The sequence below is a fragment of the Stigmatopora nigra genome, chromosome 2, assembly GCF_051989575.1.
Source record: "Stigmatopora nigra isolate UIUO_SnigA chromosome 2, RoL_Snig_1.1, whole genome shotgun sequence".
In the NCBI taxonomy this organism is placed as follows: domain Eukaryota; kingdom Metazoa; phylum Chordata; class Actinopteri; order Syngnathiformes; family Syngnathidae; genus Stigmatopora; species Stigmatopora nigra.
Genome location: NC_135509.1, coordinates 3362364 through 3375843, shown reverse-complemented (window position 1 = coordinate 3375843; position 13480 = coordinate 3362364). Strand labels below are relative to the sequence as shown.

Below are 13480 nucleotides of genomic sequence, written 5' to 3'. Positions count from 1 at the left end.
ACATGGCAGCTTTTTAAACACAGTCTGGCACAGTGCTGAAACAGCACTTTATCTGCACAACTCACACAAATGTTCACACAACTTGCTCGCAGGTTGGATAGGAAATATCTATCTATCTATTTTTTGATGGAGTGTCATTAGAGTAGCAGGTTAACCCTAACAAGTAGATGAGTATAGACGAATGAGATAATAATATGCATGTTAAAATGCAACCAAATGTCCATTCTTTAATGATTTCTGCGTCGGAGGATGTTTTTTTGTGCGTATCAAAATTCCACATCACTCACTGTGAGCACTGTTTTCATCTTTGTTGTGTCATAGACGTGACAAGAATATTGCTTACGGCTGTTGTTGTTGTTTTTGACTCTGAACTTTGAAGAAACGTCTCACTTTTAAATCCGTCTTTTTACCTGAATAATGCCCTTTGCAATTGGAATCAATTGGAAATCATTTCAGTTAAAGTTTACTTGCATATGAAGCACCATTTTTATTTTTATTTTATTATTCACTTTTATTTTGCCAGTGAATTTAAAGGCTTATAACCATATTACCATCTCTAGGGTGTGTTTCTTCACTTTTCAGAATACATATTCAATACTACCTACACAGTAAACAGTATTAGATGTGTAAGGGTAAGAAATACATGCATTTGTTATTGTTTTTTAATCAGTTGTATTCCATTTAAGTTCATTATGAATTCAAATACCAGCATTTTTGACAGTTGTAAATAGACATGAACTGAGAAAAGACCTTGTTATAACACAGTGGCCTAAACCAGGTCGATTTAAAGACAAATGCGGTGTTAGAGAGGGAGCCATCGTCAGGTTTGTCGTTGGGTTTAAGGTTTTTAGAAGAACAGGGCGGAGTAAGCGCTGGATTTGCAGGAGCACAGCTGGTGAGGCGACAGAGCAGTGAGAAAGAGGGGATTTGGGAGATGAAATATTTAGACAGGCAACAGCAGGAGAAGCTACCCTGCTGGAATACTGTGTAATACACTGTGTGTGTGTGCAAATGACATGTAGTATAGTCATCATAATATTAACTTTTGTTTTATTTTTCTACTCTTTTTGATGCTGATAGACGGGATGGGTCGAGTCCTAGCTCAGGACGTTTATGCCAAAGACAACCTGCCGCCCTTCCCTGCCTCTGTCAAGGATGGCTATGCTGTAAGAGGTAACGCTATTCTTTCCTTATTGTGTTGTAGTTGCTTGTATTCATTCTTGTTTGGCTTGCTTTTTTGTGTAAAGGAAAATATAGATTAAATGTTGTCATTTTAAGTATAAATACTACAGTATTTTTCGGACTATAAGACGCAACTGAGTACAAGTTGCAACAACCCCAAAATGCATAACGAAGACAAATAATATCCAAATATGCAGTTTTTGGGAGGACATTTTTTTTCGTTTTATTAAAAACTAAAAACAAAGTAACAATGGTCAAATAAGGAATCACAGATTAAATAGGCAATAGTTAATAACAATTTTCAGGCAACTATAGCCTAAACAAACAAACAGTCCAGAAAATATGGTTGTAGAATTGTGTTATTGCCGCTTAGTGCAATAAATCTACTTAATTTAAAGAAACAATCATTAAACATGAGGTAGTGGTACTCTTTTTGTCCCATTGTGAAGTTAGCTCCCCTACAGGCACTCATACTTGTCTCCCCACTCCACAATGAATGTCCTTAAGGCTAAGCTTAGACTTCATTGGAGGTGTTTCCCCTTGAGGCCCATGTTCTGGGGCCCAATCAGGGACCTGCAGACCTAGTGAGCAAGATGGGACCTTGTCAGCTTGAGGCACAGTATATAAAAAGAAAGTCTTGTAAGAAGCATCTGCTCGTAGTGCCTCCTTCCGTTAAAGACGGAAAAAAGAGCAGCCAACAGGTCTTCTCTTGTGTTTTATGCATCTGTTGTCCTGAGGGCCCACACTAGCATTCATGCTGCTTAGATGGTAGACGGTAGAAGGAACTAAATTGTGCCTGTGCACCTCAGGCTAGATTTTAAGTCATGAAAAATACAACACGAAAAATCACTGCATAGTATTATTGTTCTCCACAATCAGGTTCAAAATGCATGATGGGAGATATATAATTCAATAAATTCACATTGTCTGTCCTCTTGATTATTCATTCAGTAATACAATGACTAAATGACACACTCACAGAGTTCTTGTGGAAGATGACACAGTCGACTAATACTTTTTCTCGCTGTTTTAGCCGCTGATGGACCGGGTGACCGCTTCATCATTGGCGAGTCCCAAGCAGGAGAGCAGGTCAGTACTTGTATTGTATCCAAATTCCATCATTTACATTCAACATTGTTCTATTCTGTTTTGCACTTAGTATGCTTGTATTTATCTGAAATTGACATTGAGAGCAATAAGTGTCATGGCTGTGTATTTACCCTTGATTGTCCTTTTGTGTCTGGTGGCAGCCCACCCATACTGTGATGCCTGGCCAGGTGATGAGGGTGACAACCGGCGCTCCCATTCCCTGCGGGGCTGACGCCGTCGTTCAGGTGGAAGACACTGAACTCCTCCGCGAGTCGGAAGATGTAAGTCTGATTTGAATGGAAGGGAATGTCACCCTCAGCCTTAACAGTATCCACCAATAGTCTTTTTTTAAGATTATCTTTCCGATTGAGCCCAACATAACCTTGTCTAATAATTGTGGCAAGAAAATATTCATCAGTATCATTGTTTTATTGAAAGATACATGTCCCAAATGTTTTTTTTAAAAGCACACTGTTAAATGCATGCATTGTTAGGCTTTAAATTTTGAATATTGTTTTAATTAATAAAAGTACAATACATTTTAAACACAAGATAGTCCAAATAAACTATACATTTTTTCATTTATGCAACCATAACATGCAAATGACCATGACTGAAGAAATAAGGTTGAAACTTCACAAAAACTAAATACTATGACTTTATAATATACACTTAACCTAAACAGAGTATACAAAAATGTTCATAATTTTTATTAGTTTGATGTAAACATTATTTTAACATTGCATGCATCTCTGATATGGACCAGTATGACAATTAAGAAATTAATTTAAGTTGCTCCAATAATGCAGTATTATGTAAAACACTATATTTTCAGTCTAAATATATTTCGAGAATAAGCTGATTCAGTAGAAAAGCAACATTGATGTCATCTAGTTTGTCTTTCAGGGCACCGAGGAACTGGAAGTACGAATTCTAGTCCAGGCTCGCCCAGGCCAGGACATCAGGTTAGTTTTAATGAATCAATTCTACAAATAAAATCATTCATTTTAAACTTGAACTCGCACCAATAATTTAGATGCATTGCAATTTGCAGTACTTTCCATTTTTTTGTATATTTGGACCTCCAGTTTTTACTAAATGACTCATGCTACCAACCTTTGATGGGCCGGATTAAATGTCACAGCAACAGCAGCATAAATAATATTTCAACTTCTGACAAAACACCAGATTTTATCTTTTGATCACTCCCAACTATCAATGTGGTTTATTCAGTCATTTTAGGTGTAAATTCTTACAGACTTTTTAGCAGGCCCTCAACAGGGCATTGATTCAAACACAAATAATGGAACTATATGTAAAATATAGTCTCTTTCCCACATTTGTATGATGTCATTATACAATACATTTTTTCTATTATATTTATGAACAGGCCTATAGGTCACGACATCAAGCGTGGCGAGTGTGTGCTGGCCAAGGGCACCCACATGGGCTCCTCTGAGATCGGCCTTCTGGCCACAGTGGGAGTCACCGAGGTGGAAGTCCAAAAATTCCCTGTAGTGGCGGTCATGTCGACAGGAAATGAGGTACTTGACTATAAATGTTATTTTTCATTAAGGAGGAATATACAGTCAGAAAAGCAAAGTACAATTTACTTTGTGAGGTGTTCACTTGTCAGGAAAAAAAGCTGTATTTGTATTTTTAAATGGTTTTAAAGGGGTTTCTTAAAGTTTTTGAATCTTTAGAATCTGCTAGTTTTGCGTGTTTTACTCAAAATGCACTTGTTAATTTTATACACACTGTCTTTTAAATCTCATATAGCTTCTGAACCCCGAGGATGACCTCCATCCCGGTAAAATCAGGGACAGCAATCGTTCCACCCTGCTAGCCACCATCCAAGAGCACGGTTACCCCACCATCAATCTAGGCATCGTGGGAGACAAGTAAAACCTCCATTTTTTTTTAACAACACACCTTTCCTATTCCTTTTCCCCCTCACCGACTTCCCATCTAACACGGTTCTTTTTTCCTTACGTGCATCTTGCAGTCCCGATGACCTTCTCAACGCTCTGAATGAAGGCATCAGCCGTGCTGATGTCATTATCACCTCAGGCGGAGTATCTATGGGGGAGAAGGTATTCACCCAATCCACTGACATGTACTTATTCAAGTAAATACTGCATATTTCATTTTAAAAGACTAAACAAGATGATTTTTTTAATTTGCAGGACTACCTAAAGCAGGTGTTGGATATTGATCTTCATGCCCAGATCCATTTTGGCCGGGTCTTCATGAAACCAGGGTTAGTAGCAGGTTTTTTTGCAGGAAAATTAGTATTTGACGTCTGTTATTTTTATCTTTTTGTAGGCTCCCAACTACCTTTGCCACGCTGGACATTGACGGTGCTCGTAAACTTATTTTTGCCCTCCCAGGTAGTGTGTGAAGTTGAGAGATAGACTTGATTTATTCTGCTTTTATGAGAAAGTGGTCTTCATATATATGTGTCCCCTCTTTCTCTCTGGCGTCCTTCTGTCTTTCCGTCCTTCTGCCCACCCGTCCTTTTGTCCTAGGAAACCCCGTATCTGCTGTCGTTACTTGTAATCTTTTTGTCATCCCTGCCTTGAGGAAGATGCAGGGTATTTTGGACCCAAGGCCCACTATCATCAAAGCAAGGGTAAGTAAGCAGAACTGAAGCACCCTCACATTTATGCACACCTCTTTTTTTATCTATTTTTTAACACACAAGTTAAGATGACATTTTTGTCTTGTTCAGAAAAAAAAGGACCAAAGTTTTGGATGGCACCGTACACTATTTAATTCAAGTTTATTTGACTAAAGGTCATTTTTTTTTCTGATGTGACTTTTTGGTTGTGTTGCAGTTATCTTGCGATGTCAAATTAGATCCTCGTCCCGAATACCACCGCTGCATCCTGACATGGCATCACCAGGAGCCTCTGCCGTGGGCACAGAGCACAGGTAACAACACATACTTTTTTTGACATATGCATGTTTTTTGGGTGGCGAGGACATTGATACTTCTCGCTTTATTCAAAAAACTAGAGAAAATATTTTTCAGATGTTATGTATGTCATGAAAAAAATCCTACTGTAATACCTTGCTACAAATTGACTATTGTGGATTGGCCAAATCGTGGCTTAGATCTGCCAAATTTAGATATAAGGTTTATACTGTAAGAACAACAATCCTACTTGTCAACATCAGCCAATTGCTCCCATTTATCAATGATTTTTTTTTTAAACTGTACAAATTGTGACAATCCTTGAGCTAAAGTGAGTAATACGAGATATATTTTACAAAAATGTACAAAAAAATCTGCTACAAAAGTTGATATTTGCCTACAACTATTTAAAATGATTAAAAAAATACATATAATACAGTAAAACGTATAGTTTGACTGGTATGATTACAATTTCTCCCCTTAATTATGATTGCAATTCCCCTTATTAAGCGATAAAATAAAAAATACAAATTACGACGATTTGGATTAGAGTCAAAGTAAGTAAAACGTGCTTCCTTTTGCAAAAACGTACAAAAATAATAATCCCCTACAAAAGTTGTTATACGCAATTTGAAATGATCAAAAAACTATGAGAAAACTTATAAGTTGACAGGTATGATTACAATACAAAAATAAAGTAGAGGAAAAATGGCAAGTCACACAAAAATATTAGTGGAGATGGTTAATAATAATATGATACTATGAGTATACTTAGTCCAATGTGATGCTTTCCAAAGGGAACCAGGTGAGCAGCAGACTGATGAGCATGCGCAGTGCCAACGGGCTCCTGATGCTACCTCCCAAAACAGAGCAATACGTGGAGCTGCACAAAGGCGAGGTGGTGGACGTCATGGTCATCGGCCGGCTATGATGTCATGACCGCGGGGGCGGAGGGTCGCCGTCATTTCTAGCGCGAGGGAGGGGGGGTCGTAACGGGCGCTTCACGGTCGGTCGGTGCATGTCCACATATCATTGACTATTCTGTAATATGCAACGGCACAGCTAGTTTTTCTTGATTTTGGAGAACTTTGAGGTAGAGTCGACATCTCGTTGGTCACGGCTTACATTCTACTGGATGATGAGCTGTGATTCATTTCAAAAGATTATAGTAGTATTTCAAAGAAAGAGGATATAACTTTTAATGGAGAGAGAGAGAGTAAAGAAAAAAATCCAATTATAAAAAAAAGAGATTTATTCTGTAATATATTATTATGATTATTCTGCTTATTATTATGATTATTCTTCTTATCATGATTATATTAAGGCAACTTTGTTCCTTTCATTGCAATTGCTTTGTGTGTTCAATGCTAGACCTTATCTATAGCAGTAGCATTTTAATAGACAGCTGTAGGTGCCTGCCAGGACAACAACGAGAACAACAACAACAACAACAAAAAGACAAAAATAACAACAAAAAGATTCTTATTCTTTTCCCTCATCTTTCATAACTTTATTTTTTTGAACCAAGAGACATTTTAAGGAAGAATACAGATTTCCCATGGTGCTGCAGTTAGGAGGAAAAAGAGGGGGGACATGTCCAAGGTCCTTTTCTTCTTTTTGAGGTGACACTTTTTCTCTCTCATTAGTATGCATCATATCGGCTTCACAAAAAGCTTTGCTTGTCGTTTATCTCGTGAGTCTTGTTTATGTGCGCGGTGCCAAATTGCCCGGGTGGGAAAGGGAAGAAGAATTTTTAAAAAAGGCCGGTAGGGTGTTGGGCTTCATTCATTTTGAGAGGTTTTGGTAGAGAATATTTGCCCAATACCCTACTGTTCCTTATCCCTTTTCCTAGGGAAAAGCTTGGGGTGGGGAGGGAAATATATTTTATTTGAGCAACTATTTAAGAGGAAAAAAAATAGCAAGAGAAGAAGCAGCTTCTTTAATTGCTGACGGCCTTTTTAAATGACTTCACAAAATTGTACAGATTAAAGAGAAAAAAAATAGAATCATATTGTACAGATATGTGACCAGCACTCCTAAGGAAGTTATTATTATTATTATTAAAGCAATGAGGAGACATTGAACAACGCTGTACTATAAACATTTTCTGTAATGAACCTGAAACTGATGAAAGAGTCTACGATAATAAAAATCCTTGATCATTATGTAAAAAAAAAGAACACAGAGTTATTGTTGGGTTTCTTTTTTAATAAATTATATCTAAACCACCACCAGATAACTTGTTTTTCTTTCCTGCATAGAAAAAAATGGATTTTATCATCCTGATAAAGCTTTGGTTATCAGGGAGTTTTAGATGTATAAGTATTTTTGATTGGTATTTTTATTGATGTATAGGTGAATTCCATAGATGAGCAGCAAAATCCTCACTTTACTGTATGAGCGTGGTAATTGCAAAATTTCGCCACGCCACAGGAGGGCAGTAGTTGTTGGCTGCAACAAAAAAATAACAGCTGTTATGCGTAGGCCAACCAGCTGTTTAAATTTGGCACATGCGCGGTACCTCATTCTTTCAGGAAGCCATTTCTCTTCCGGCTGTCGAGACACTTGCATCCGAACGAGGTAAGTTTTCTTGCGTTTTACGGTCATAATTGCGTTTTATCACGCCATCGTGAGATTTATTAGGAATCGATTGTGCCCAAAACGCCGGTTAATCTGTTACTTTAATGCCAGCTTCAACACACCGTCGACAATTGAAGTTTGAGATCCTTTTCCTCTCCAGGTGTGTGCCGCATCTGAACAGCTATTTTAGCATTAGTGACACGACTACACTTTTCATTTGGCTTTAATCGTATTGTCCGTTTCCTGTCCATTATTCCGTCGTGTAGAAATACTTTAAATCTAATCAAACAAAGTCGCGATGTCAACGTAAGTATAGTTAGTTTGATGGGTAGATGACATCAAGTGGCACGACTTGTGTTGTATGTAAACAGATTTCACACTTAACATTATTGATGCAAAATAGTTATGTCAACTTTCTTATAACTGTTATCGCTACTGTGTATATTTAATCGCCTTATCTGTACTAAACGCCTCAATTTGTAATTGTTCTGATTTCACACTAAACATTATTGATGCAAAATAGTTAGTCAACTTTCTTCTAACTGTTATTGCTACTGTTTATATTTAATCACCTTGTCTGATAAAGGGAAAAGAAAAGCACAACACGGCGCACTTACTTATTTTCATTTATTAGCTTTTTCGTATATTACTAAGTTTTTTGTCAGATTTATCAACATGAGTATGGTTAGTTTGATGGGTAGATGCTCTCTCCTAAATTACATCCAGTGGTACAACTAATGTTGTATGTAAAGATAGATTTCACCACAAGTTCTAAACACCCATTTCCAATTTGTAATTGTTCTGATTTCACACTAAAAAATTATTGATACAAAAATAGTTACGTCAACTTTCTCCTAGCTGTTAACACTACTGTGTATATTTAATCGCCTTGTCTGAAAAGGGGGAAAAAAGCACAGCACGGTGAAATAACTTATTTTCATTTATTAGCTTGATTGTATATTACTACGTTTTTTGTCAGATTTATCAACATTAGTATAGTTAGTTTGATGGGTAGATCCTCTCTCTTAAATTACATCCAGTGGAACTACTAATGTATGTAGAGATAGATTTCACCACAAGTTCTAAACAACCATTTCCAATTTGTAATTGTTCTGATTTCACACAAAAAAATTATTGATACAAAAATAGTTACGTCATCTTTCTCTTAGTCGTTAACACTACTGTGTATATTTAATCGCCTTGTCTGAAAAAGGGAAAGGAATAGCACATAGCACTCACTAACTTATTTTCATTCAATATCTTGATTGTATATTATTAAGTTTGTTGTAAGATTTCTCCATCTTGCAATAATAGTTTTGCAACTCCCAACTAGTTTGGTTAAATCAAGTTCTCTCTTTTTAGCATCCGGATGCAGCTCTTCCAGAGTGTCCAGAACACACGCTCTCGAGGTTAAAGGAGAGGAGATTGGGCCAGATCAAGGTAAAATTAATTCAAAAGAAAACATTAAGCCTTTTTGGTGAATTTTAATTCTCTATATTAAGTTTTGTCTTCTTCTTCTTTGTCATCAGGTCCATATCACTTGTGACTTATCTGCACTTCAGAGATGACTGGCAGGCTTCTCAAAGGTTAACGTATTTGTTTATTGCAAAGTATCCAAGTCTTCATCCAAACTAAATAAAAGCTTTAAATATTATAATCTTGTGGAACTCCATGATGTGATATCTGATCTTTATGGTGAGGTTTCACTGAACATCAGTTGGTGTTGTGACCTCTTCTATAGGTAAAGTCCACAAGGATCTTATTAAAGATTAGAAACTTCATTTGTTAAAGTAGATTTTTCTTAAGTCAATTTACCAAGTACAAGACTCGTGTTTATTCTTTCTTCCAAGAGGTTACTCCCCTTGGTTTTTAAAAAAAATAAATACTAAATATATTCTCCAGCTTTTTAAAAAAATATTCTAAGTGTTAACTGCTCCAACTTTCTTTTAAAATATGGTTTATTTCTTGTGCAATTAAAAAAAAGTTAAATTCCCCTTGGTTTTAAAAAAATATATATTTCTCCAGCTTTTTAAAAAAAAATTCTAAATTATTATTTCTCCAACCTTTTTTTAAAATATTTATGCCTCCAGCTTTTAAAGAAATTATTTGCTGAATATATATTCCCCTGATTTTTGGATATTGTCCCAGCTTTTTTATTCTGTTCATTTCCCCAGCTTTTTTGACTAAGTGTTTGTTCCCCTAAATTTTTTGACTAAGTGTTTGTTCCCCTAAATTTTTTGACTAGGTGTTTTTCCCCCAGCTTTTAAAAAAATATTCTAAGTGTTTTTGTTAATTTCTTTCTAAGTGTTTTTGTTCATTTTTTTTTCTAAGTGTTTATTTTCCTTTTTTTTGTTCATTTTTTTTTTCTAAGTGTTTATTTTCCTTTTTTTTGTTCATTTTTTTTTCTAAGTGTTTTTTTTATTTAATTTTTCTAAGTGTTATTTCCAAATTTAAAATGTTTACTTGTTAATAAAATATTTTAACTTTAATTATTACTTGCATTTTTTTTAAAGACAAAACACATGCATACATTTAAAAGCTTTTATTTTGAAAAACTTGAGTAAAATGAAGCAATTCCTCCAGTCACCAGCAGGAAAAACAGGAAATAAAAGCTCCAGCTTTTATTTTGAAAAAGTTTGTAGATTGGTTCCCGTTGTTGGTCCAGCATCGTAAAAAATCGAATCTTCTCCACCCCCTGGTGGAGAAGATTCGAAAATTGAAAAAGGGGGATTAGTACACAGTTAGTTCAAAAAACAATGAGAAGGGCTCACCTTTTATTTTGAAAAAATGAAGTAGTTCCTCCTGTCACCAGCAGGAAAAACAGGAAATAAAAGCTCCAGCTTTTATTTTGAAAAAGTTTGTAGATTGGTTCCCGTTGTTGGTCCAGCATCGTAAAAAATCGAATCTTCTCCACCCCCTGGTGGAGAAGATTCGAAAATTGAAAAAGGGGGGTTAGTACAGTTAGTTAAAAAACCAATGAGAAGGGCTTACCTTTTATTTTGAAAAATGTCAGACTGGTTCACGTTGACCATCCAGCGGAGAAAAAAAAATTAAGGCGTCTGAGCCTATCTGTTCAATGGTGGAATTCTGTAAAACAAGAAGGGGCCAATACATCAAGTTTAGGACAAAGTATGAACTTTTATTTTGAAAAATGCATAGATCAGTGCTGGCTATTACACCAACACCAATCTATGCATTTTTTCAAAATAAAAGGCAAGACCTTGCAAATATTTTTACCTGACTTTGGTGGAATTCTCCCAATTCAGACATTTTTCAAAATAAAATATCTTCCCAATTCAGGTAAAACCTCACTTGCAAATTGTTAAGTAAAAAATATATTCACAAGGCCTTACCTTTTATTTTGAAAAATGCATAGATCAGTGCTGGCTATTACACCAACACCAATCTATGCATTTTTTTCAAAATAAAAGGCAAGAACTTGCAATTTTTTTACTTAACCATTCACAAGGTTTTACCAGAATCAGGGAGATCTTTTATTTTGAAGAGTGCTGTAGCCTCCTGTGTGGAATTCTCCCAATTCAGGTAAAACCTCACTTGCAAATGGTTGAGTAAAAAATATATTCACAAGGTCTTACCTTTTATCTTGAAAAAAATGCATAGATCAGCACTGGATGTTACACCAGAATTAATCTACACATTTTTTTCAAAATAAAAGGCAAGATCTTGCAAATATATTTTTTACTCAACCATTTGCAAGTGAGGTTTTACCAGAATCAGGGGGAGTGGTGTAGTCCATCTTGACTTGGGTGGAATTCTGGAAACAAAAAGATTTGCAAGGTCTCAACTTTCATCTTGAAAAAATGCATAGATCAGTGCTGGATGTTACACCAGAATCAATCTGTGCATTTTTTAAAAATACATTCGCAAGGAAGGTTTTACCAGAATTGGGGAAATCTTTTATCTTGAAAAATAAAAATATAACATTTGGGGCCTACTACTTTTGCCTCGAGTTTTTCAGTCAATCATTTCAAATCTATTCATTCTTAAAAAATAAATATCCTAAAAAGAAAAGTTATTTTACCATACGTTTAATTAAGTCAAAAATGACCCCTGCACTATGGTTGAATAAATGTCTCACTTATATTTTGTCAAAACCACATTTAAAACTAAAAGTTAAAAGATCCAAGCCCTGAGGTTTTTAAGAAAGTTAATGGGGTAAAAGTACATAATTGTTTTAATCTATCAAATATTTGCGGTTCCACTACATGGCAGATTTATTTAAATTCAGAAAAATGTGAAAAGCCACATTGAAACTGGCAAGTGAAAGCTACTTCTCTTCTTGCCACTATAGTATTTATTTTAAAAATTAAATTCAATAGGGATAAACCTACTTTAAAATTTTCCTTTCTCAACCATGTCTGGTCTACATTAACCATGATAATTGAGAAATTACTGTTTAGCCTTGGTCTTTAAGAAAGTTAAGGGGCTAAAATTATACAATTTATTTAAGTGCACAGTGCCACTACATGGCAGATTACTTTTTCAAATTCAGAAAAATGTGAATTTTTTAATTAAACTCAATAGGGATGACCCTACTTTAAATTTTTCCTTTATAGCAGCCATGTCTGTTCTACATTAACCACGATAATTGAGGGATTACTGTTTAACCCTAAGGTATTTAAGAAAGTTAAGGGGCTACAATTATATTATTTATTTAAGTGCCTAGTGCCACTACATGGCATAATACTTTTTTGAAATCAGAAAAATGTTTAAAGCCACATTGAAACTGAAGCGGAAGCTACCCCACTTGCTACTATAGTATTTTTTTTTATTAAATTCAATTGGGTTGACCCTACTTTGCGGTTTTTCATTAACCGCGATAATCGAGGGATTACTGTTAATTCCTTTCGCATCCACTAATGCATTTGTGTGGGTGACTTATCCACAGATTCTTGCTGTTAAAAAACGCAAAGTTAGTTAGTGATTTCATTCAAAATTTGAATGTATCATGATGAAAAACGAGCCAATTGCGCAAATCCTTGAATGCTGAAAGCTGAAGTTTAAATATTAAACGGAGAAAATCGGAACTATTCAAAAAATACCCCCTTTGTTATGGCGTCGACCAGTTGATCCTTTCTGGTCGTTTCGGCCACATTCTTGATGTTTCCCAGTAGTCGGCGGTGCTCGTTGAGGGACTGAAACACACAAAGGAATGATTAGTTTAAAAACAAAGAGCGATCGGTAACGCAATGCAGCCAATTTGTTTGCAAACATTTTGCCGTCATGGCTGCATCACGCTAACGGAGCATGCATGCTACCGTCAACGATCACTCTCAAGATGAGAACCGGGGCTTCGAAATCCCCAAACGACGACATACAACATGTGCAGCAACGTCTTGAGAGAAGTTTGTCAGCCATTCTTCGTCAAATCGTCAGCTCTGAGCAGCTCTGCAGTACACGCCCGTGCAGTCTCAATCGCCATTTTGCTGAATGACATCGACTATTTGAACTCCAACCTCGGCCACGCCTATTAAACATAGACAAACACAAAATAGAAATTGTTTTCATAATAACGTGCATTAGTCAGTGTGTGTGTGTGTATGTGGGGGGGGGGCGTGGCTCCTTGGTTGGATTTTAATACTTAACAAAAAAATACATTGTTTTCATAATAACATGCGTTAGTCAGTGGGCGTGGCGGGGGCGTGGCGGGGGCGCGGCAGTAAATACGCATTGATTGGGCTTTCATACTTA

At 36.0% G+C, this 13480-nt stretch overlaps 1 protein-coding gene and 3 long non-coding RNA genes across 9 annotated transcripts in view; 2 read left to right on the top strand and 2 right to left on the bottom strand.

Moving 5' to 3' along the window:
* The window catches only part of gphnb (gephyrin b), a 60490-nt gene extending 54085 nt beyond the window's left edge, over nt 1-6405 (top strand). For 2 of the 5 annotated variants that reach the window (XM_077742728.1, XM_077742729.1), the window contains 12 exons: nt 1081-1173; nt 2216-2271; nt 2433-2552; nt 3178-3236; nt 3662-3815; nt 4051-4172; nt 4277-4364; nt 4458-4531; nt 4597-4661; nt 4800-4903; nt 5109-5205; nt 5986-6405. In XM_077742728.1, the coding sequence (XP_077598854.1) occupies nt 1081-1173; nt 2216-2271; nt 2433-2552; nt 3178-3236; nt 3662-3815; nt 4051-4172; nt 4277-4364; nt 4458-4531; nt 4597-4661; nt 4800-4903; nt 5109-5205; nt 5986-6119 (1166 nt within the window). In that variant the 3' untranslated portion in view covers nt 6120-6405. Of the gene's footprint in view, nt 1-1080; nt 1174-2215; nt 2272-2432; nt 2553-3165; nt 3237-3661; nt 3816-4050; nt 4173-4276; nt 4365-4457; nt 4532-4596; nt 4665-4799; nt 4904-5108; nt 5206-5985 lie in introns of all 5 variants that reach the window. The other 3 variants (XM_077742726.1, XM_077742730.1, XM_077742727.1) reach the window with 3 other exon arrangements.
* A 1311-nt stretch (nt 6406-7716) lies between these two features.
* Nucleotides 7717-10050, top strand: LOC144185932 (uncharacterized). Its single transcript, XR_013324814.1, has 3 exons — nt 7717-7768; nt 9131-9208; nt 9298-10050. It is a non-coding gene; the product is annotated as an uncharacterized LOC144185932 (long non-coding RNA).
* Nucleotides 10051-10295: 245 nt separating this feature from the next.
* Nucleotides 10296-13313, bottom strand: LOC144193359 (uncharacterized). 2 transcript variants are annotated; one of them, XR_013325736.1, is made up of 6 exons: nt 13108-13313; nt 12832-12924; nt 11006-11543; nt 10760-10855; nt 10540-10685; nt 10296-10463 (listed from the first exon to the last, which is right to left on the bottom strand). It is a non-coding gene; the product is annotated as an uncharacterized LOC144193359 (long non-coding RNA). The 2 variants fall into 2 exon arrangements; XR_013325737.1 differs by having other exon boundaries at nt 11245-11543; nt 13108-13312.
* Nucleotides 11698-12286, bottom strand: LOC144193360 (uncharacterized). Its single transcript, XR_013325738.1, has 2 exons — nt 11995-12286; nt 11698-11918 (listed from the first exon to the last, which is right to left on the bottom strand). It is a non-coding gene; the product is annotated as an uncharacterized LOC144193360 (long non-coding RNA).
* Nucleotides 13314-13480: the final 167 nt, after the last annotated feature.